Here is a 24,734-nt window from a genome sequence, read left to right as displayed (position 1 = left end):
TTAAAAATGTGTGTATGTTGGTGATGGGTGAGTGAGTAGGAGGTGGAGTGGATCATCTTCTGGTAAATATACAAGGTAACGTAGTGTTAACGTCTCCTGCTCGACCTCCAGACCGGAGTCGGTGACGTACAGGGGAGATGTCTGTTCTCCTCCCGGGCTGAAGCCGCTTCTCACTTCAGGGTTCCTTCACTTTCTGCAGCAGTAGAGAAATAACAGAGGAGCTCTTGTATTTATTTTACAACACACTGTAACTGAGACTGTCCATCTTTAAACTTTCTCCTTTCTCCCTCTCTCTCTCTCTCTCTCTCTCTCTCTCTCTCTCTCAGAGCTTATGTGGATGAACTGTTTGAGACATGTTTCTATAGATTAAATACAAGATGATACAAACACAATGGTAAGTCATTTATGCTATTTTCCACTGACGTGCTGTTGAAACTACTGTTAACCAATAGCTGATCTCCAAACATCTTAAAATGTGCATATTTAGATCGGGGGGTACTGCCCTCGGGCTACAGGCCTGGCTCCATGGCAACTCAAATACTTACTCATTGATGCACCTGTATGAAAATGTAATAATGTATCTAGAGTTTAAGTTCAGGTTATAGTCATATACTTGATTTTATTTATAACTTATAACTTAACTCAAGTAAATCAAAGGTTTACATGGTCCGTTATTAGAAATGCAAAACAAGATAATGTCCATTTAATGATGCAATGCATTTTGTGTGTACAAGCATTTTTCAGAAACCCTTTTGTGCTGGGACATATTCACAAATCCAACAATAATGTCAATAAACTTTAAAGTTCATCATTTGTTCCAACATATTACATTTTGAGCGACAGGATATTTACATTTCAGGTGTTGGTTTGGATTAAGTTCACAAAACTGGAATGTACAAAAAAAAAAAACATTCAGCACTGATTCTCAGCATTTCTTGTCTAACTGTATGCTATTTATATATATAAATTGTGTTGGGCAATAATGCATTAAACGAGATTCCATAAAATGATGTGCTTTACAGCATTCAATAAATGTGGTTACAAAAATAAAATATTGAATATAAGCATTAAATAATAACTTTAATTGATTACCTGGTTGATTACCTGGTGAGGTAACTCAGTGCCCCGAGTAACCTCAGGGCACCACCCTTCAAAGGAAGGGAAAATATAGCCAATTTATTGATTAAGTCTCATAAAAGTACTAACTACAAAACTTTGATTAAACATTAAAGTCATAACTATAACCACAATTACAATATAGATAACTAGCTAAGTTGAAGGATATAGAGTTCTTGACAGTGTAGAGGTTGGCGAAATTCACTTATGCAACATTAATGAATTAACATTTGCGAAAGAAAAACATTTATCATAAATATAATAAAGTAAAGAAACACAAATTACTAACGGTGAACTTACTAAATAAAGATATGTATGCGAGTATGCATGTGTGTTTGCCTGTGTGTGTGAGCTTGCTTCCAAAATGGCGGTTGGCTACTCCGAAGATAACTGACTCCCCCCTTTGGAATGTTTACGACATGTGGCCGGGGTCAGAGAGATGGGTGAAGAGACATGCGTGTGTCTGTGTTGGTGCCAAACTAGAGAAAGTTACTAGATGCATGCAAGGAGACTGAAGAGCAGAACTAACATTAACTTTCAAATAACTTGTAACCAAAATATCACAGCAACACAAATCAAACTTATAAATATCACCTAGTATAATTATTAAGCCCAGTTGTGTAACTGTCCATGGAAAGGGAAAAAAAGTTGCTTTGCTGTGGGAAGTTCTGTGAAGTCGTCTTGCTGGTTGTGTGGCTCCTGCCTTTGTGGTTCTGTTGTGCAGAACAGTGGTTTTGCTGTTTGAAGTTCTCCGGCAGGACGAGGAGTTGGACAAGCCAGACTTCTCCCCTCGGCGTTGCATGGAAAGAGAATGAAGAGAGAGAGACCTGGCCTTATATTGGCTTGGTGACATCATAGGTCATGGGGCCCAGATTGACCAATAGTGGTTGACACTTGTGTCTCCAGTCGGTTTTCACACCTCTGTGTGAGGTTCAGGAACCCTGGGAGACTGAATTCTGGTTTTCTCCAGAACAAAGGACATGCGGCTTCAAGCTTTTGACTTCACATGAAGGCCAATCAAAAGTAGTTCACAAATACCAGGTCCCAACAATTATATATGAAGTTATAATATACAATCGTTTAACACTCATATTATTTACATTTTAAGTTGCAAAATAAGGATTTTAACCGTTCATCCCTCACATTTTGCTTACTTCACTCTATTTCCCCAAAACTTTTAATTAACATTTGTAAATATTTATCCATTTTAACTCAGTAATGTAACTTCCGTGAATTCTTGCAAACTAGTTTTAAAATACTCCTAATGGCAACATGCATGATTTTGTTGTAGCTGCATAATGTTTGTTGAGCAGCTTACATTACTATAGATTTACAATTACGACCTATTTTGCTTAACACATGAACCCTTCAGACTCTCTGTGATGACTTATTGTGAATATAAACTTCCTCAGGCCCGAGGTAGCTGTAAAAAGCAGGAGGAGAACATCTCGGGTCAAATCCTGACGTCAGAGTTTTAACTCTCATCTTGGTGTGAGCTGCTGGAGTCTCTGTTGGTCGCCTGACGTCGGGGCGTCGCTGTGAATCTCACCTGTGGAAAGTTCAGCTCCCCTTCACCTTCACTGGTGTGGTTGTCAAATAGATTTGGAGATGTTGGTGCACGTGCAGTTGCATTACTAATGTCATCATAGTCCTGCAGGCTCTCTGGTTCATTCTAGGATGAGAGCGGAGGTAGTTCATAGATTATTTGTGTGAGAATTTCTGGAATAAATTCAACTAATAGCAAAACATAGAGACTGATATAAAGAAATGAGAGGTCACGGTTGCTGACCTTTTTTAACTTGCGTTGGGTTAGACACCATCGCATACACAGAGTCTTCTTCCACCTTTCTTTGCTTCTTCCTTGAAAAACAAATATCAACATGACGTGTGCTGATCAATAACACCTTTGTTGTTCTGGTATTGTAACACAAAGATTAAATTCTCACTTTATATTAGTCTTAAAGTGCAGAGGAGCGTAGTGGACAGAATAGTCCTCTGTGTTTCCATCTCGTCTTGTGGGGTTTCGTGCAGAGGCAGCCTGAGCAGATTCAGACAGAAAACATCAGTGATTATCAAGCAGCAACTGAATCACTTCATTCATGCTGTATAATGGATGCTGTACAGGTTGACTTTTAACTAATGGCCCCAGTATACTGAGATAAAAATGCACTGATAGACAGCTACTGACAGGGCAAACAGTGAGGTCAGGATATGGAAGATCAAGAAGGGAAAAGCAACAGCTTGAACAGTACAAGACACATCTGCATGTAGAGCCAGATTAATACTGATGATAGAAGATGGAAGGCAGTAGCTCTACATGGTCAATTTGAGGGGTTGGAGATATCCTGATAGATTTGTATTTACAATTTTTAAATCTGATGGGTACATGTTGTTGTCTTGTTTCAGATCTTTGCATCGTGTGTACACAAAATAAAACTACTAAAACATTATTGGACTTTGGAGGCTTTGATACATCATCATTAAAAGATATTTGATTACATATTTAGAAGAATTAGAAGTTTTACAGCTTTAACAGGTCAGAAGTGATGAAGGCTTAAATATCCTGAATCCAATACCTAAACTCTCCATAATCACTATTTCCTACGATTTCAATATACATATAGCCAATTAGAAATAGATTTTGAACTTTCGACAACTAGTAGTTAAATAATTTACAAATCTATTGTGCTAAGACAAGGTTCTTACAACAGGCCACCGTGACCAGACACTTAGAATTAAACTCTTTTTAACATAAATCTTCTTGAGTTTTGCTTATGCCTCCATGTATGATGGTTTTAACTTATTGTTTTCTTGTTTAAAGTGTTGTCTCAACTCTGGACTCACCTGGGGCAGATTCAAACTGCTGTAAACAAGGTTGATGTCGGTCGGAGGCCTGTGGAATATAAAAGTGTATGTGTGAATGACTATTATAAATAAGAGGGCAGACTTTCATTGTGCCATTAAAGTCTGGAGGATATAGAAAATAAATGGATGCTTTGACTCCAGCGTGAGCAGCAGCCCATGTCTGACTCTGTCCCACACAGTGATCCTTGTCCTGGGTGGGGACAGTATGTTGAGTGGGTGTGGTCTTACGTGCTGTCTGGAAGAGGCTGGCATCCAGGGGCGTCTGGACGACTCAACTGCTCCGAAAAACCAGAAGGGGATTTGGTGTTTGTTGTTCCTTGTTGAATAGATTTTTTTTTCCTGAATCTGCACACATAGAGGGACATGATGTGGTTACACATGTCAGACCATCTCTGAAATGTAATTATTGATGAAATGCACTTCTTATTCATTCACCTTAAAACTACGATGATTAAAATGATAATCATCAGGACAAATAGAGCAGGAAGGAGGAACTTCAGGATGTCCAGATAGTTTCCTGTGGTTAAAAGAGAGAGAGCATCATATAGAGCTTGACCTTTGACCTTTGGCTACCGAAATCAAATCAGTTACTCCGTGATTCTAATCCAGGAGTGTGTTTGTGCAAAGGATGTAGGTCATAAGACGTATGGACAGACAACTAGAAAACAAGTCTGATATAAACCTCCCACATGTCTCCTGAGCAATAAAACACACACAGTTATAAGACCTTGAAATTCACTCACGTTCAAACAGATGGACGGGATCAGACCAGCGTCGACCTACATCATTTTGTGCGACGCAGTAGTAGACTCCTGGCTGGTTTGAGTACACTGTGTGGTTTTGATGCTCTGACACAAGTTCATCCTGTTCCTCTCCCTGACTCTTCCTGTACCATGAGTAGTTGTGAACTGGGGGAAAGCTGTGACTGAAGCAGCTCAGCATCACGGAGCTCCTCCCATCAGGCTCCTGCTTCTCTGCCGACTCCGTGATGTGTGTGTGGTTTAGAGAAACTAGCCGGGAAATTCAGGAGAAAAGACAACGTCATTTTCTGAACATCATCAAAGATCAAACATGAATAACACAACAAGTGAAGTGACATTATTACTGCTCTTTAAAGCCAGACTAAGAAGAATGTGAAACTTTAAATGGGAGGATAAAACAGACTGGCTTTAGATTCACCTGGTGAAACTTTCAATTTATTTCTCTCCAATTTCGCTTTGACACAAACTACAGCCACTGATTTTAGTTTTCTGTTCCTTTTTTAACTTTAAATATTTTTTAGCAGGTTTGCTAAGCGTTATTTGAATGATTTTTTGAATTTGCTGAAATCGATTTTGAAGTATAAACAACTTGAAATGTAATTAAATAATATACAAATCTTTGTACTAAGACAAAGTTGGGGAACAGAGTTTTAAAAACAAGAACCCTGAGGCTCTGAAACACCCTGACTAGCTTAAAACTAAAACTAATACTTGTATCTTACTTCATTCTCTGATTTGACGTAGTTCTAGTTTTTAGGGGTCTATTTATTCTTTTATGAAAGATTTTTGTAAAAGAAAATTCTGTGACGTTTTTTTTCCAACTGATACAGTGGATGGACACAGCAGATAGACACAGATGATGATTTCATGTATTTTTTTCATATTATGTTTTATAAATTCTGGCTTTTGTGAACTTTGAGACAGTGGACTAGGGAGCACAATAACATGCAAACCTGTGAAAAGAATTCACTGCATTACAAAATTACACCACAAATTATACTATAAGAAAACTTATAAGTGCTTAAAGTCACAAGGCTTCAATTTAACATAATTATACTTTATTCTGGTTGAAGAGATTTAAGTGCTTTAGGTCTTTAATTTATCAGGTGAAATTGTTTTAACTGTCAGAAGAAATAATGAATTAAAAAAACTGGACCACTGAAAAAATACATGAGAAAAATTTACTTCTGCATCGATAGTTTCTTGGTTTGATCTGTTTGATTGAAAAAAAAAGCTGCAGCTGAAACACTCACATTTCACCACCAACTCCTTCCACTTGCTGTCCTTTGAGCCCTCAGTGTTCTGGGCACGGCAGAAGTACCAGCCAGCGTCGGCTGAAGTCACAGTAAACTTGTGGTAGAGAGAGTTGATGGGTCGTGAATAAAGATTATTTTCTGTGATTATTAAAGACTGATGATTTGTGTTGATCCTCATCAAGGTGAGAGTTGACTGTGGGAAACTTTCAGCAGTGCAGCTGATGGTGATGGTCTGACCTTCTGTGCCGTTAGACCTCATAGTCAGTTTAGGTTCAGTGGGCGGGTCTGTAGAGAGGAAGCAGAATCTTCTTTAAAGAAGGAACATTATGATTTTATTGTTTTTCTTCCCTCAGTGTCAACAACACTATTTTCATTCACATCAAGACCAGGATGGACTTGAACTGTCACATTGGTGGGACTGTCTGCAGTAACCAAAGATATAGAAAACAGAGAACTGTCAGATTTAACCAGAGGTGTAAAAAGTTCTGAAACATTGTACTCAAGTAAAAATTTGACTTAAGTAAAAGTACCCAACCATAAAATCTACTCAAGTAAAAGTAAAAAGTATATCATTTTAAATGTACTTTAAGAAAAAGTTACTTAGTTACTTCCAACTACTTGATGGGGGCCGCTCCTATACAGTGCAAAAAAAGAGCAAGGGGTCATAAATCCAATCCAAAAACTGTTGTTTTTAATTATTACAAATATAAGTGCCATGGCATTAAACATATCAAACTTTAAACATTTAACATGTCAACACAACATTTAAGAACTTTTGGGAGGACATGTCAAGACATGAACCACATGTTATAATGCCGCTGTCCCACTGTATATTTCAACTTTTGGTTAAACTTGGTCCACCTTTAGAGCACTAGTCTACTAACTTCTTGTTGAGTTTCAGCAGCTTCTGATTTTCATGGGCTTCAAGGGCTCGGAGGGGGAAATGCGAGGGGGCACTCATATTAAAGCCGAACTAGTGTTTGGACGTCCGCATCTCTTTAACGGCAGAGCAGTAAACAAATCGCTCTTTCGCCGTAGCCAGGGGTCGGCAACCCGCATGCTGCTCTTCAGCCCCTCTGCAGTGGCTCCAGTGTTGCCAACTCCTCAGTAAGGAAAGCAGCTATTGGCTGTCCTAAAAGTCGCTAGATATCGCTAAATGACGTCATCGCCTAATTTGCATAATGTAATGGTCACTGTAGGAGGTACAGAAAGTGAGAATAAAACACCCATATGTTTAGAACTACAAATAAGCTTTCTTCCACAGAAGCGTATTACATTCACTTCACAAAAATAATTCTGTTTTTCTGAGATAATTATCTTGGAAATTCCGAGATAAATGCCCCAAAAAATAAGAAAGTGAATGCAATACACTCGATAATTATTTTATTTTTTTATCTTGCCATTGAAATAGGCCATCACTTCTCAAAATAACTTCATGGCTTTAATTTATCTAGACCCACATACATAAATAAATTTTGTCCTGTATTGTTTATACAGGTTAACAATATCAAATTGAATCAAAAGGCTTTTATGTGGGGTGGAACTGCTAGCTCTACGTCCAACCCTCCTTTATCCGGGCGTGGGACCGGCAAAATAGTCCAAAAGAGACACTCTGGCAGAGCAATTTTTCTTTTTCTTCATTAGTTGGTTTAGTTTTCAGGGCCCTGAAAGGGTTCAGTTTCACCACGTTCCACTCGAGAGGTGTGGAAATGTCTCGATGCTTAGCTGCATCATGATGTGGACTCTGCATCGATGAAGAGACTGAACTCAATGACTCATGTTTTCCACTGACAGTGAAGATACATTGACACTTACATCCCGCTCTGTAAGCCAGGACAGGATCAGCGGTGGATTTGCGCATGCGCGATTCATTTACAGTCTGGAGGACGCGGTGCGTGGGTCTCCTCTCTGCTCTGAATGCAGGTTGGACTTCTGCGCAAGGCTACTGGGAGACTGACCGCCAGTGAGTGCGTTGGGACGGCGGAGGGGCTCACGGCAGCACCTGCTGCTCGTTCAGGACAGTCACTGCAGAACGATACGTGCTTTCACGTCAGTCTCCAAAACACCAGAAAGTCTCCAATATCCCCAGAAAAAGTCGCTAGATTTGTCGCTAGTAGCTTTTGACAAAAAAAGTTGCCATGAGTGTTTGGAAAGTCGCCAGATTTAGCAACAAAGTCCCTAAGTTGGCAACACTGAGTGGCTCCCTGTGCAGTGTTGTGCATGTCGCGCATATTTTTCGTGAACAGTGAACTTTATGATCAGTTTTCATATGTTGAACGTGCACGTGAGGGAACGTCATCCACTCTATGCAGCATCTACCACTGCAGTGAGAATTGCCTTGCGCCTTAATCTATGTTTGTTTTTTACTAAGTAACGGATGTAATTTCCAATGTAGCGAACTACAATACTTCAGTCAAAATCTACTTCAGTAAAATTAAAATTACCCATTTGAAAAACTACTCAAAAAATTACTAAGTACACAAAAAAACTGCTAAATTACAGTAACGTGAGAAAATACAATTCGTTACTTTACACCTCTGGATATAACCACTATTCCTAATATATTAATTTTCAGGTGCTATTGTTTCAACTGTCAGATGTAATAGTTAAATAGATAAAATACATGAGAAAAGCTACTTTTTTATAGATAGATGTTTTATAGGAAAAATTTGGTTGGTTCTGTTTGGTTGAAAAATAAAGCCGCAGCTGAAACACTCACATTTCACCACCAACTCCTGCTGCTTGCTGTCCTTTGAGCCCTCAGTGTTCTGGGCACGGCAGAAGTACCAGCCAGCGTCGGCTGAAGTCAGAGTAAACGTGTAAGAGAGAGAGTTGATGGGTCGTGAATAAAGATTATTTTCAGTGACTTCTAAAGTCTGATGATATTTGTTGATCCTCATCAAGGTGAGAGTTGACTGTGGGAAACTTTCAGCAGTGCAGCTGATGGTGATGGTCTGACCTTCTGTGACCTCTGACCTCATAGACAGTTTAGGTTCAGTGGGCGGGTCTGTAGAGAGGAAGCAGAATCTTCTTTAAAGAAGGCACATTATGATTTCGTTTTTTTTCTTCCCTCAGTGTCAACAACACATTTTCCTTCAATTCAAGACCAGGATTGACTTAAACTGTCACATTGTTTGGGACTGTCTGCAGTAACCAAAAATATAGAAAACAGAGAACTGTCAGATTTAACCACTGTTCCTAATATAATGGTCTTTATAATATAGAATGATCCTGCATTATATATATTTTTATATTTCATCAGGGTGTAAATCAAGCAAAATTTGTCGGTAGTGGACTAATTTACATAATGGAGCACAATAACATGCCAACCATTGAAAACAATACACTGCATTTCAACATAATTTATACTATTGTGGTGTTGAATTATATCACAAGAACACTTACAACTCAAAGTCACAAGGCTTCTTATCAACATAATTATACTTTACTCTGGTGGAAGAATTACAGAGATTTAAGTAAAAGTAGAAATATCGCAGTACAAAAATACTCCATTACAAGTACAGGCCTTGAATTCATAATTTAAATAAGCAGCACAGTAGTTTAGCAGGAGTATTCATTAAGTGGCAGAGTGGCACCACGTAACATTACTGGATCATTATTATTGATAATTTATAGATTAAATTGCTTTATATAGGGTCTGGTAGATTATTGATATTTTCTAAGCTCTACAGTTCTTAATCAAATAGAGACATTTACTTTAGGTCATTCATTTCTCAGGTGCTATTGTTTCAACTGTCAGAAGTAATAGTTAATAGAAAGGTACATGAGAAAATCTACTTTTTATAGATAGATTCTTTAAAGGAAGATCTGGTTTGATCTGTTTGTTTGAAAAAAATGCCGCAGCTGAAACACTCACATTTCACCACCAACTCCTTCAGCTGGCTGTCCTTATAGACCTCTTTGATCTGGGCACGGCAGAAGTACCAGCCAGCGTTGGCTGAAGTCACATTAAACGTGTGGTAGAGAGAGTTGATGGGTCGTGAATTAAGATTAGTTTCAGGGATTATTTCCGCCCGATTATTTGTGTTGATCCTCATCAAGGTGAGAATTGACTGTGGGAAACTTTCAACAGTGCAGCTGATGGTGATGGTCTGACCTTCTGTGACCTCAGACCTCATAGACAGTTTAGGTTCAGTGGGCGGGTCTGTAGAGAGGAAGCAGAATCTTCTTAAAAGAAGGCACATTATGATGTTATTGATTTTCTTCCCTCTGGTCTGTGTTACATAGGTTTCTTGCAAATGTCAAAGTTCTGCAAAGCAAAAAATCCAACAATCAGTGGTAAAGGGAGTTCCTCTCCTGAAGCTCCTTAACTCCTCTTCATCAGTCCAGCTGATATGATCTATTGTACTAAGACAAAGTTTGGGGACAAAGCTTTTGAAACAAGAGCCCTGAGGCTCTGAAACAGCCTGAACGAGGACATACAGCAGACTGAGTCAGGAGCTGAACACATACTTCTATCTATCTTACTTCATTCAGATCTAGTTTTTAGTCATTTATTTATTCTTTTATGAAAGATTTTCGTTGCTAAAATGATCTCAAAGAGGGATTCCATAGTTTTTGTGACTGGTTTATGTTCAAATGTTCATTGTTCATGTACGTTTGGTTATTAATTATATTTCCACCCAGAGGAGCCTTGGTGGCTTGGTGCAGGAAGGACACATTCGTCCACTAATTGTAATTTTCTGTATATTCTGAAATGTACTTTAATATTCAGATTTTTATTATACATACATTCAGCAGGACTTCCAGGCTTATTTGTAGAAACATCTGTCGGTGAAAACACATGTGGAGAAGTCAGTTCATCTTTATAACAAATGTTGGAAAAATATTAAACCTTGTTTTCAAAGTGGTGAAATAAAATCCTTACGTTTTATTAGGGCCAGAAAAACCAACCACGTGACTGTCTGAGCCTCCATCTCATGTGGGACTACAACTGGATTTCTGAAACACATAAAACGTGAAAAGTGGATAAAAACATCATAAGATCACAGAACTTTTTCTTTTTACTGTAAAACGTGTGTTAAAAGTTATTTTTCAACTTGTCTCAGAATTTCCTTCTTCCTCTTTCCATTTCTTTTACTGACACTTAGAGTTGTCTTTGTTTTGTTTCTCATATCACGATTGTTGTGAAATTGTGGTTTGAAAACTCAAAGTCACCTCAACTCTACGCAGAATTTGTCATTTATTAAAGGAAAATAAATCTAATTATTTTAAATGGAATATTTGGGTGACATATTTTTATTAATCCCAGAGTTCAATTTCTTTTTTCCCTTTAATAACTAAAATAAAGTTTGATTTCTGTTTTTTTTTTTTATTTGACATTAGCTACTTGTTCAAATCACATTTAATCAAAGAAACCCCAGAACACAAACATAACAGTGTCTTTATTAAATTCAAATTTTTTAACTTTTTGATCTAAAATATACTGTTTAAAAAGTCATATCTGTCTCTTTTCGTTCATCTCAGTCTTCAGGGAACTACGACATCTGAAACTGATGTTTGAGTTTTCATTCGGAAAAAAGTATTTCAACTGAATGGAAGAAAAAAGGTTTTAAATGATAATTATCATTATTAAGTGATATGGATTCAAATTTTAATCAAATAAATAGCAGCTTGTTTGATCCACAAAAAACACAGTTTGTGATCAGTGTATAAACCGTAAATAAAACTTCTGAAACACTATATTTTACTCTAGTAGATTAACATCATGAGGAGATAAATAACCATAGAAGCTTGTTCTTACCTCAGAGGACCCACTTGTATCAGTCTGTCACACACAGCCTCACTCCGAGAATGAGACTTTACAAAAAAAGGAAGTTTCAACACTTTGAAAGGGGATGTAAAAAAATGATTTGCATTTCCTTATCATGCAAGCCAGACGACAACTTCTTGAAGTTGTTCTGATTACAGTGATAGTGTTCACAGCTTCTCACAGTATCTGCTCTCAGATGCACTTCCCCCCTCTTCCTCTTTTGTCGTTGTTTGTGGTGAAGTCTTGTTCACAGAAACAGAGCAGTTTTCATTACTTCATATTTATTTGGAGAATTTATGCTCACATAGTATTTACAGTGTCTCTATTTAAAACTTCGTCTAACAATGTGAAAACGTATCAAAAGGGTTTGTGAAGAGTTGAATAAACATAATAGTGCAGGTGAACAACAAGTTAACATGAAGCATCGCACAAAGAGAAAAGCCCCCCCTCCCTGAGAGCTGCAGCCACGATCTTCACAGCATCGGCCGCCATTTCATCAATGGTGAAATGTAATAACTGTGATGGAAATTTGACCTGGTGAGACGTCTGAAATAAAGAGACTAGAGAATCACAGTCTCTTAAGAAGACTTTATTCCTTATGAAAGGAAGGTCAGACAATCATACAGCATGAGAAGAGCATTCTGCAGAGGGAACGACCAGGAAGCAGTTGCAGGCGCATGCTTTTTATGCAGATGCAGTGAAGAGATGTGTGTGTGTGTGTGTGTGTGTGTGTGTGTGTGTGTGTGTGTGTGTGTGTGTGTGTGTGTGTGTGTGTGTGTGTGTGTGTGTGTGTGTGTTTCTGTGTGTTTGTGTCATCAGGACCAAAGTTTGGTCCTAATGAAGAACAACATCACTTCTGAGGCTCTAGTTAAGTTGTGTGAACCACGTGAACTGTGGTTATGTTAAAGTTAGGGTAGCTAGGAGGAGGGATAAGGTTTAAGTTGGATTGTCCACAATGAATGGACGTCAATGCAAAGTCCAAATGAGAGTGTGTGTATGCCTGTGTGTGTGTGTGTGTGTGTGTGTGTGTGTGTGTGTGTGTGTGTGTGTGTGTGTGTGTGTGTGTGTGTGTGTGTGTGTGTGTGTGTGTGTGTGTGTGTGTGTGTGTAAATTGCACAAATTCTTTCCATGACCATCGAGCTGTTACAAGAGATCTGGTCAGAGTTTAAATGTAAAGACACTGGTATTAAGAAGCTCCTGACCTGCAGTGTCCGGTCTGAACCTGTTTAATGTTGTGTTCTCTGTGTTGATGCTGTGGAGCTACTTCAGAATGATTCCTTAGTGAGTCGTCCTTAAACACTTCCACAAGATACTGACGCTTCATATTGTTGGTGTGCACAGCTTTAAATAAACAGTCTGTGGTGCAGAGTGAAGTCAGAAAACTGTGCTCATCATGGTTCATCTGCAGTCAAGATTAAGTGGAATTGTCTTACAACATTTCACGTGTGTGACTTTTATATAACTTTGATTGATTTCTCAATTGCTCATACTTTGCATTTCGGCTGTTTCAGAGGTGTGTTCAGCAACCGACACAATCTTCAGGCCCAAGATCATAACTTTTCAAAATAAAAGTCTGTCGGCCATTTAGGACAAACACAATAAGTATGAAGCTGATAAGATGAACGATTCACGGGATGCGTGTTTCACAGACAGACAAACGTTTGTGGAATTAGTAGGTAAATAGATTATTACATTACATGTCATTTGGCAGACGCTTTTGTCCAAAGCGACTTACAATTAGTACACTCAACATTTATGAGGGGCCATTTAGGGGTTCAGTTTCTTGCCAAGGACACTTAGGCATGCCGATGGGGAAGAGTGGGGATTGATCCGGCAACCTCTTGTTGGAGAACGACCACTCTACCCCCTAGGCCACACCGCCTAGATGAATACAAAGAGAATTTGCAGGTTGAGTCGAGCTGAGACAACAGAATCTGTCGGACTGAGAGGATGAGGAAGATCTGGTGTTTGGAGCAGAGAGGATAAAAGTGTTGTGGGAACCTTTGCATGAATCCGGTTTTCTGTTTTCCCAGTAGGGACTCATGGAGAAAGACTCTGAAGTTGTGTGTCTTTGCTGTTTGGTCTCTTTGCGTTCTCGAGTCCGACATTAGCATATTTGTTTCTTTGCTCACGCGTTACGTTGAATTGCTTCCAGTGTTTAAAACACGACTGAAGTGGAAACAACGTTCCGTCAGTTTGCAGTTTGATTGACACCTCGATTCCTGTAGACGCTATCAGATTCTGAACGTCTCCATCCCCTGGGAATCAAAACTCATATAACTGAGATGCAATCAAACTCCTGAATGCAGGTTTTTCTCACCAACAGATTGGATTTGCATCAGAAACACAGAAGCTTAACACCCTGCACCGTCAGGACACATCTTCTTCCATATGTTCTGTAACTCGGGCAGTGACTCATCAGATCTTCAACAACTGAAACTTTATTAGCAGAAATGAATTTCACAGCAGCTGCTTTGATTCCACCTGAAACCAAAATAGTTCCATTCAACTCTCTTTGAGGCACGTTTTGTTCTCCTGTTGTTAACTAGGATGGCATCGATGCTAAATATATTTATTTATATATCTTTAATTTATATATCGTGTGTCTTCAATTTGGATTCCTGCTCAGATGCTGAAATTAATTTTTTGTCTTAGTAATTGTTGAATTAAATCCAATCTAATCCACATCTTTTGAGAACAGAGATCAGAATGAAAATGCAAGTTAACAGTATAAACAAGTTTGTGTGTGTGGGGGGGGGTCGGGTGTATACAACCTGAGGAGGAAGAAAGATGTATTCAGATCTCAAGTAAAAGTACCAATAAATCAAATTACTGTGCTATTTAAGAACAAGTTTTACATTCATAGTCTCAGTGAAAATTTTAAAAAATTGACGAAATATGATCTAAATTCTATTACGTGTAGTATTTAAGTGAAGTAGTCTCATGTGTGTATTGTGTTATTATTATTGATGCTGTCACTGTTTGGTATTTTCTATTGTTTAGGTTCTCCCTCTGAAGTGTTTTCTGTTTATTTAGTAAATCTCTGTTATGTATGTTTGAGTTATTTCACATTTTCACACTCAGTGTTTCTGTTTCCTGTTTTATTTTGTAGTCTCTGTTCCTTGTGTGTTTTCTGTCTTCACTTCCTCTCAGTGATGGTCCGCACCAGTTCTCATGTGTTACACCTGTGTGTATTTGCCCCTGTGTCTGTATATAAGTCTCTGTGCTCCCCTTTGTCTTTTGTCAGATCGTTTGTTGAACCATGGTGATGTCTTGTCCTGATCTCCCATGTCTCTGTGTCCTTTGTCTCCTGAGCCTCTGCATTCCCCCTGTAAGCTCTCTGTGTAAGCCTCCTGTCTTTTCTTCCTTGTGTTTTTGTTTATCCAGTTTTCCCCTTTATTGTTTATGTTTTGTTTTGTCCCATTAAAATGTCAATCCTTGCTTATCTCAACTGGGTCCTACTGCTCCACCTCACCCCTGACAGATGCAATTACTTATTTGAATTCACTCTTATTTACTGTGGTTTTAATTCTCTGTATAATAAATTGTATTGTACATCCACAAAAGATTTGAACACCTTCACCTCCAGAGAAATAAGTTTCTACAACTGAAAAAAGAAAATTCCTTAAATACTGAGTAAAGTCCAAGTAACTCAGACTTGAACTTGAGTAAATGTACAGTATGTCCTTTAAAGGTCAGATAAAAACAGTTAATGTCCATGATTGGCCACAATAAAAGCAGCGGAACATTCATCACGAGTTAGAAAATAAACTTCAGTGAAAATAAGTCTCAAAATTTCATTGACTGTGAGAAAAGTGCGACTCTGGTATTTTCTGGGCTGTAAATCTGTGCAGAGAGAAGCCGGCAGCTCGTCTGCACTGACAAGTGAATATTTACGACAGGGAGTAAAACAATTAGCATTAGCTTTCATTTGGATTGTGGATAAAATTGCTTCACTCACGAGGCTCCTCGAAGCCTCGGAACATTGAAATACCATCTCCCTGCAGAGACGCTAACAGATTGTGCTTCAGTTTTTTGAGAGGAAATGGCTTAAAGCGTTTTGTGAGAGTTCAAACTAAAACACCTTTGTGCATTTAAATCTGAAGTGAGAAAAGTAGTGTCCCCTGAAAGGTTTATGTCTCTGAAGCAGTTTAACCTGCGTTTACTTTGAGTTTGAACCTTCTCCAGCTGCAGGGCGCTGCTCATGCTGCTCATCAACACTCACAACTCATCCAGTTGGCTCACTGACCGGTTTGAGTGGAAGGTCGGACGTCTGCAAACCAAACATCCCACAGGATCCACGGTGAGTCTCACTGGGAGAGAGGATTATGGACGATAATCATCTGCAGCTGCGGCTCATGAGATGTTCCACTCGACGTCGGTGAGTGTTCGTCACTGAGCTCATCCCCCGAGGATCAGAGGAGTCACACAATACAAGCAAATGTTTTCGTGAGTCTGTTACCGTTGCTTGGATATTCATGACGGAGAGAATAAGTCTTCCTCTGAATTTTTATTTTTCCTTCCTGGAAACGTCGCACACTTTTCTCTGCAAGGTGTCGGGGCAGCAGATGAGAGTCTGCAGCGTCTACAGTGCACACAAGCTTCTGACAAAAACACAAATCTGAGTTACCACGACTGTCTAGAGACTGAGACCTCTGCTCCGTTTGTATACACACACACACACACAGCTAAATATATGAATTAAACTCAAAACACACTCTTAGGACTCTGTGTAGAGTCGCTCGCTCAATTCGTTTTTAGAATTTATGGTAAAACTTGATAAAATGTCGCCCACTGAGATCCATGACTGGAAACACTATTAGTTATGTAATTAGAATGTGTAATTGAATATTAATTTTAAATGACAGCATGGCCGAACTAAACAGTTTAATTTCCCCAAATCACAGTTGAGTTAATTATCACATTAAAGTTTTATTATTCATAAAATTCAGGAAAGGGGACAACGCAGCAGGGGTTTGCATATTGCCTCCATCAGTGCCATCCAATCATCAGTGTGGCTGCTGATAACGTATATTAAAGAAACTCACCCGCTGTGATTCACTTTTCCAGTTTACAGACTTTTCAAAGTCAAAGATGTTTTTAGGAAAGCGAGAGTGAAAAAGCTGCTTTTCAACCTTCATCTAACACAAGTAGTTCAGTTTGTCCCAAAGCAAACTGTCCCTGAAAACACACTGCAGGACAACAACACAAGGTCCTGGATGAGTCCCTGAATAGAAGTTACAGAAAACAAGTGGATTTTAGCTCATTGTGAAACTCATCCATTTCTCTGTGTCTCTGAGTCGATGGAGGGTTCAATGTAAAACTACAAGATGCTGAAAGGAGACACACGAGGGAAGAGGGAAATAATGTGGAAGTCAAATCTCCTCTCAGTGTGAGAGATGACTGGTGTTGATGAGCTGCAGTGATACACGTCATGATGTTTCCCAGAGATGTTTTCTGTCATTTGAGGTATAGTTGCTCTGATACACTGATAATTGTTCACGTGGTTGTTTTTATTAAAACTTCATTCCTGCTTCTCCACGGCCTGATGTCTATGATGTGTCCTCTCCTGGGTCCAAGACATCTGAGCTTCATTTGAGGCTGTTTCTTTAGGCTTTGAAACATAGAAATGTTGTTTATCATAGAGTTTAATGAACTTTTACTGATAAGATAATCAATGGATAGAAAAAAAAGTTGGCATCCCCAATATTGATAAATATTAGTTTACACCAACATGCTAATACAAAGCTATGCTAATCTGTAGAGATCTCCGAGTTTAACAATTCACTCAGGATTTCTAGTACCGAGCATGAAAGGCTCATATAACTGCAGATTGAAGAGAATCAGGATCTGTGTATGGCATGAATATTGCTGTTATAGTTGCAAATTGTTTTAGTTAATTGTGCTAATTTGCTCTCGTGCTAAGAGTTACACTAAAGGGTTAATACTTCTCCTCTGTGTGTTCCCTCTAGTCTATGTAACATAGGTTTCTTGTAAACGTAAAAGTTTTGCAGAGCAAAATATCAATCAATCAGTGGTAAAGGGAGCTCCTATACTGAAGCTCCTAAACTCCTCATCAGTCCAGCTGATACGATTTATTGTACTGAGACAAGTTGAGGGACAAAGCTTTCGAAACAAGATCCTGAGGCTCTGAAACAGGCTGAACGAGGACATACAGCAGACTGAGTCAGGAGCTGAACACATACTTTTATTTTATTTCAAACTATGTAGAGTGAAGCTTTAGCCAAACTGCTCTAGAGTCATAACTGATCTAGAATAGTTCAAACCATCGACTAAAAGTGAAGCCAAAGTTTCTAGATCGCCACCTGGTGCCTTACTGCGGTATAAATCTCACCTCCTGAATTTTACTGAATGGGACATGGACAAAACTAAAGTGTCAAAATACACATCAACTTAAATGATCTTGAAGATGGATTCTTTAGTTACTATCACAGTTTAATGTTCCAATGCTCATTTCTCATGTACGTTTGGTTATTAATCATATTTACACCCGAGGAGCCTTGGTTGCTCGGGGCAGGAAGGACACATTTGTCCACTATTTGTAAATGTATGTATATTCTGAAATATATTTCCATATTCAGATTTTTATTGTACATACATTTAACGGGACTTCCAGGATCACTTGTAGAAACATCTGTCGGTGAAAACACAAGTGGAGAAGTTAGTTAATCTTTAATGAAAATGTTGGGAAAAATATAAGAAAAATATAAAAGTGGAGAAATAAAATCCTTACGTTTTATTAGGGCCAGAAAAACCAACCAGGTGACTGAGCCTCCATCTCATGTGGGACTACAACTGGATTCTGAAACAAATAAAAACTGAAAAGTCGATAAAACATCATTAGATCATAGAACTTTTTCTTTTTACTGTAAAAAGTGTGATCAGGGTTATTTTTCATCTTGTCTCAGAATTTCCTTTTTCCTCTTTCCATTTCTTTTACCAACATTTAGAGTTATCTTTGTTCTGTTCCTCATTTAAAGTTGGTTGTGAACTTGGTTTGAAAACACAAAAGTCACCTCACCTCTATGCAGAATTTGTCATGTAATTATTTTAAAAAGGAATATTTGGGCAACCTGTTTCTGTTAATCCCAGAGTTCAGTTTTTTCACTTTAATAACTAAAATATAGTTTGTTTTCTATTTTAATTTTAGTTGACATTAGCTAACTGTTCAAAACCTTTTTATCCAAAGAAACCCCAGAAGAAATTTAAATGTAATAACAGTGTCTTCATAACATTGACATTTTCGAACCTTTTAGTCTGAAATATAGTGTTTAAAAAGTCATATCTGGTTCTTTAGGTTTATCTCAATCTTCAGGCATCTACGACATCTGAAACTGATGTTTGAGTTTTCATTTGGAAAAAAGTATTTCAACTGAATGGAAGAAAAAGGGTTTTAAATGATTATTATAATTATTATGATTATTGTATGATTATTAAGTGATATGGAATCAAATTTTATCAGAAAAAAATCAGCTTTTTTCATCCACAAAAAAATATAGTTTGTAATCAGTACTGTAAATAAAACTTCTGAAAAACTATATTTCATTCTGGTAGACTAACATCATGAGGAGATAAATAACCATAGAAGCTTGTTCTTACCTCAGAGGACCCACTTGTATCAGTCTGTCACACACAGCCTCACTCCGAGAAAGAGACTCAAAGAAGAAAGAAGTTTTCAGACTTTGAAAGGGGATGTTAAAAAATAATTAGCATCCCTTATCATGCAAGCCAGAAAACAGCTTCTTGTAGGTGTTATGATTACAGTTTTCAGTAAGCCTTATTTATTTGGAGAATTTATGCTCACTTAGTATTTACAGTGTCTCTATTTAAAACGTCATCTAATAATGTGAAAACGTATCTAAACAGTTTGCACAAGTCCGCAGCCCTTTAAGTCTCGGGGGTTCCACGCCTCGCTGTCGGGCCAGTTGCTCCTCTAATCTCTCTCTGTCTATTTAGACAAATGCCTTCATCCAAATAAACTTAATCAGCTCCATGCAGGTCCGGACCTCGGTATTATTTAAAAATGTGTGTATGTGGGCGGTGGGTGAGTGAGTAGGAGGTGGAGTGGATCATCTTCTGGTAAATATACAAGGTAACGTAGTGTTAACGTCTCCTGCTCGACCTCCAGACCGGAGTCGGTGACGTACAGGGGAGATGTCTGTTCTCCTCCCGGGCTGAAGCCGCTTCTCACTTCAGGGTTCACACCCTTCACTTTCTGCAGCAGTAGAGAAATAACAGAGGACGCTTCTTCTTGTCTGGAGAAGCTGTTGTATTTATTTTCCAACACACTGTAACTTACACTCTCCATCTTTATACTCTCTCTCTCTCTCTCTCTCTCTCTCTCGGTGCATGCTGGGAGTGTGGTGCGTGAGCGAGTGTCGGAGCGAGTGCGATTTTCGTTTCTCACTTTCTATTTGTTTGTAGTTAATGTTATATTTTTTTCAATCACATATCACATTAGAGTCACAGTAGTTTATTTTCTGGTGGTTTGGGCGTTTGGTGGTGTGGGTGTTTTTCACTTCACCAGCGTCTTGCTGGTGTCGTGGCAGCGGCCATGGCCGGCTGTAATTTTAAATCACTTACACGCAAACACGGGGTTAGGGTATGTGTGAGTTTCCCCTGCAGCGTAGAGAGCATCGGGCTCGCTGTGGGGGAGAAGGTCGGTCACAGCTGCGTGGTGTCGGCCGCTCGGATGAACAGCGCCGTGGTCGTGTTCCTGGACCGCGTGGAGAAGGTGAACTCTGTGGTCGAGACAGGTATCACCGTGAACGGCTGTTTTGTACAGGTACTGCCTTTGTCTCAACCCGCTACCAAGGTGGTCCTGTCCAATGTCCCTCCGTTCATCACCGATGAGTTCCTCAGTAGAGAGCTGTCCAGACATGGGAAGGTAGCGTCCCCCATAAGGAAGTTGTTGTCTGGATGTAAGTCTCCGTTACTGAAACACGTAGTGTCCCACCGCAGACAGTTGTATATGATACTTAACAACCGGAACGAGGAGCTCAACCTCCGCTTCCATGTTAAAGTAGATGATTACGACTACGTGATTTTCGCCACTTCATCGGTGATGAAGTGCTTCGGGTGCGGCGAGGAGGGACACACGGTGAGAGCCTGTCCGAAGCAGAGTGACCCGCCTCCGCCCGGTCCTGGTGCGGCTGCGAGCGCTGGGGCGGGGGCCCCCGCTGCTCCTCCGGTACCGGAGCGACGGGCCCCCTTTGCCCGGCGGGCGCAGCCCGCCGGGCCGACCGGCCCCCCTGGGGGGTCGGTAGAGCACGCTGCGGGGCCGACCGGCCCCCCTGGGGGGTCGGTAGAGCACGCTGCGGTGCCGGCCGGCCCCCCCGGGGTGCCGGTGGATCGCGCCGCGGTGCCGGTCGGCCCCCCGTGTCCGAGCGGCCGATAGCAGCTCCACGGGTTTCTCCGCCGACATCTCCACGGAGAGGCGCGGCTGTGACCGAGCCAACACAAGGGGTGAGTTTAGTTAATACACCGGGTGTCGGGGGGGATGTGGTGGGTGAGGGTGTTGTGGGTGAAGGTGTTGTGGGTGAAGGTGTTGTGGGCGAAGTAGAGAAAAAGGAGGTGGGAGGTAAAGGGGAAGAAGAGGATGGTGCAGGTAACAAACAGGTGGAGGAGGAGACAGGTGGAGAAAAAAGCGTTGAGAAGGATGGAGGGGACAGTCAAAGAAAAGGAGGAGAAGCAGTTGAGGGCAGGATGGTGTGGAGTGAACAGGCGGAGGAGGAGGAGATGGAGGAAGAAACAGTAAAAGCTAAACAAACAGTAAAACGCAGGAGGTCAACCAGGACAGTTTTAAATGAAGCAAGGAACAATAAAGTGCAAATGGACAGTGATGTGAGTGAGTGTGAGGGTGTGTCTGACAGCAGCGACTTTCCGCCTTTTAACAGCAGCCAAAAAAAGAAAATCCTTACTGTAGATAAATTTAAATCGTTTTTACACCAAACAAAAAATCAACAACTCAAACTTGAGGAGCACTTCCCAGATCTCGGTCTTTTTATTTCCTCGGCCAGACTCCACATGAGCCAGAGGGAGGAGTCTGGCCTCACAGACCAGGAAGTTTTTAGAATAAAAAAACTTGTGCTCAGAGCAAAGAGACAACTGAGCAGTGATGGAAAGGACAGCAATGGTTGTATTAATTAATTTATTGTTTTCTGTTTTTGTTTCTAACATTTTAAACAACATGGATGTTTTTAAAGTTGGGGTTTTAAACGTGAACGGTGCAAGAGATCAAAAGAAAAGAACCTGTATTTATGAAACTATGAAAATGAAAAAAATTGAAGTCATGTTTTTACAAGAAACTCATAGTGATTTTAATAATGAGTCTGACTGGAGGAGGGAGTGGGGAGGGGAGGCCATTTTAAGTCACAACACTTCCCTGAGCGCAGGAGTGGGCTTCCTCTTCTCCACGGCTTTTAAACCAAACTCGCTGGAGGTCAAACATGTGATCCAGGGGAGGCTTCTTTTAGCCAAAGCTCAGTTCGACCATTTCACTGCTGTTTTTATTAACGTTTATGCTCCAGCAACCGGTGCAGAGAGGAAGCCGTTTTTAGAAAAAATAAGTGAAGTTATTAATGATTGTGCCATGGAGGATTTTTTATTCTTGGGTGAGGATTTTAACTGCACTGAAGATGCGATTTTAGACCGCAACCACGCAGAGCCTCATCCAGCCTCTCAGCACGCCTTAAAGCAGCTGGTCCGCTCTCACGGCATGGTGGACGTGTGGAGGAGGATGCACCCAGACTGCAGACAGTACACCTGGTCCCACATCAGAGAGAGTAGGATCTCCTCAGCCAGGTTAGACAGGATTTATTGTTTTAAACATCATTTTAACATTTTTAAAAGCTGCGCCATCATGCCGGCTGGTTTTAGTGATCATTCCCTGCTTTTATGTCATGTTTTTATCAGGAATGTTTTACCCAAGAGCGCCTATTGGCATTTTAATTCTGTTTTAACATTCGATAAGAGTTTTAAAGATGTTTTTATGTATTTCTGGGGTGTTTTTAGACAGAGGAAGGGCGAGTTTAGTAATCTTAGGCAGTGGTGGGACCATGGTAAGACACAAATACGCCTATTGTGTCAACAACACACCCTCAATGTCACAAGAGACGCCACCCGATCTATGAAAGATCTAGAGACCGACATAGTGGAACTAGAACATTTAAGTGAGTCCACCGGAAATCGAGGTTATATTGAAAACCTCAAAGAAAAAAAAATGGCTTTAGCCGACCTGTTAGAACGTAAAGTACAGGGCGCGTTAGTCAGGTCTCGGTTCCTGAACATCAGTGAAATGGATGCTCCAACTAGCTACTTCTTCAGTCTGGAGAAAAAGAACGGGCAGAGGAGAGTAATCCACACCCTGCTCTCAGACACAGGGGAAGAGCTGATGGAGCCACGCCAGATCAGAGAGCGGGCTGTGAGTTTTTATCAAGCGCTGTACTCTTCTGAGGAAGAACACACAGGCAGGGAGGAGTTCTGTACAGAACTACCTCAGATCTCAGAAGAGTCCAACTCACAGCTCGCTGCCCCCCTCCGGATGCAGGAGCTGCTGACCGCCCTGCAGGGCATGCAGGGACGGCGGGCTCCTGGCATTGACGGACTGACACCGGAGTTTTATAAAGCTTACTGGGGCATTTTATCGCACGATCTTTTACAGGTTTTTAATGAGTGTCTGGCGGCTGGCTCCATGCCAGTGTCCTGCAGGAGGGCGGTCCTCACACTGCTCCCAAAAAAAGGTAACCTGCAGGACATCAAGAACTGGCGCCCTGTGTCATTGCTCTGTGTGGATTACAAACTTCTGTCCAAAGCACTGGCCTCCAGGCTGGGGAAGGCTTTGGAGCAGGTCATTCACAGGGACCAGACCTACTGCGTGCCCGGCAGGTCCATGGTGGACAATGTCCACCTCATTCGAGACCTTTTGGATGTCTCCAGTTCATTAGATGTAGATATAGGCTTGATTTCCCTAGACCAAGAAAAAGCTTTTGACCGCGTTGAACACAGCTTCCTGTGGAAAGTAATGGGGAAGTTTGGGTTCAGCGCTGGCTTCATAGCTAAGATCAAGGTGCTGTACAGTGACGTTGAGAGCGTGTTAAAGATCAACGGCAGTCTGAGTGCTCCTTTCAGGGTAGGTAGAGGTGTCAGGCAGGGCTGTGCTCTGTCGGGGATGCTCTACGCACTCTCCTTGGAACCTCTCCTCCGCAGAATAAGATCCAGCATGCAAGGTGTGTTTTATCGTGGTTTTAGTGGCAACATGATTTTATCAGCTTACGCCGACGATCTTATTGTTTTTATTAAAGACCAGACGGATGTAGATGTTTTAGCCAAAATCTTAAATGATTTTAGCGTGGCATCGGCCGCGAGGGTCAATTGGAAAAAAAGCGAAGCCCTCGCGGTCGGGGAGTGGCCTGGCGGTCTCCCAGTTCTCCCCCAAAACCTGAAATGGAAGAGGGAGGGCATAAAGTACCTCGGGGTGTTTTTAGGAAACGACGACATACATAAGAAGAACTGGGAGAACGTAACAGAAAAAATAGAAAACAAACTGTTAAAATGGAAATGGCTGCTCCCAAAAATGTCTCTTAGAGGGAGGGTACTGGTTTTAAATAATCTTGTGGCATCCCAACTGTGGCACCACCTAATGTGTGTGGAACCCCCCCCTGGCTTGCTTTCCAATGTACAAAAGAAAATGGTGGATTTTTTCTGGGGGGGTCTACACTGGGTGCCACAGGGGGTGCTGTTTTTAGCCAGGGAGGAGGGGGGACAAGGCCTCGTCCACCTGGCCAGCCGGACTGCAACTTTTAGACTCCAGTTCATTAAAAAGTACCTCACAGGTCCAGCAGATCTGGTGTGGAGAGATGTGGCCAGCAGCATCCTTAGGCGTGCAAATAACCTGGGGTTGGATGATGCTCTGTTTTTAACAGATTCTAAATTCTTAAAATT

At 40.6% G+C, this 24,734-nt stretch overlaps 1 protein-coding gene and 1 long non-coding RNA gene across 2 annotated transcripts; both read right to left on the bottom strand.

The window, feature by feature from the left end:
• Window positions 1–593: 593 nt before the first annotated feature.
• Window positions 594–11,953, bottom strand: LOC128450145 (Fc receptor-like protein 2). Its single transcript, XM_053433640.1, has 13 exons — window positions 11,763–11,953; window positions 10,887–10,960; window positions 10,751–10,786; window positions 9,876–10,163; window positions 8,718–9,005; window positions 5,996–6,283; window positions 4,725–4,991; window positions 4,417–4,498; window positions 4,210–4,326; window positions 3,961–4,009; window positions 3,063–3,154; window positions 2,906–2,976; window positions 594–2,788 (listed from the first exon to the last, which is right to left on the bottom strand). Exons 2-13 carry the CDS (start codon window positions 10,933–10,935, stop codon window positions 2,784–2,786), a joined length of 1,632 nt encoding a protein of 543 aa, XP_053289615.1. The 5' UTR covers window positions 10,936–10,960; window positions 11,763–11,953; the 3' UTR covers window positions 594–2,783.
• A 5,722-nt stretch (window positions 11,954–17,675) lies between these two features.
• Window positions 17,676–19,432, bottom strand: LOC128450195 (uncharacterized). The gene is made up of 3 exons (XR_008339961.1): window positions 19,392–19,432; window positions 18,526–18,594; window positions 17,676–18,426 (listed from the first exon to the last, which is right to left on the bottom strand). It is a non-coding gene; the product is annotated as an uncharacterized LOC128450195 (long non-coding RNA).
• Between the last annotated feature and the right edge of the window lie 5,302 nt (window positions 19,433–24,734).

This window comes from Pleuronectes platessa, chromosome 10 (genome assembly GCF_947347685.1).
Source record: "Pleuronectes platessa chromosome 10, fPlePla1.1, whole genome shotgun sequence".
In the NCBI taxonomy this organism is placed as follows: Eukaryota; Metazoa; Chordata; class Actinopteri; order Pleuronectiformes; family Pleuronectidae; genus Pleuronectes; species Pleuronectes platessa.
This window is presented reverse-complemented; position numbering and strand designations above follow the sequence as displayed.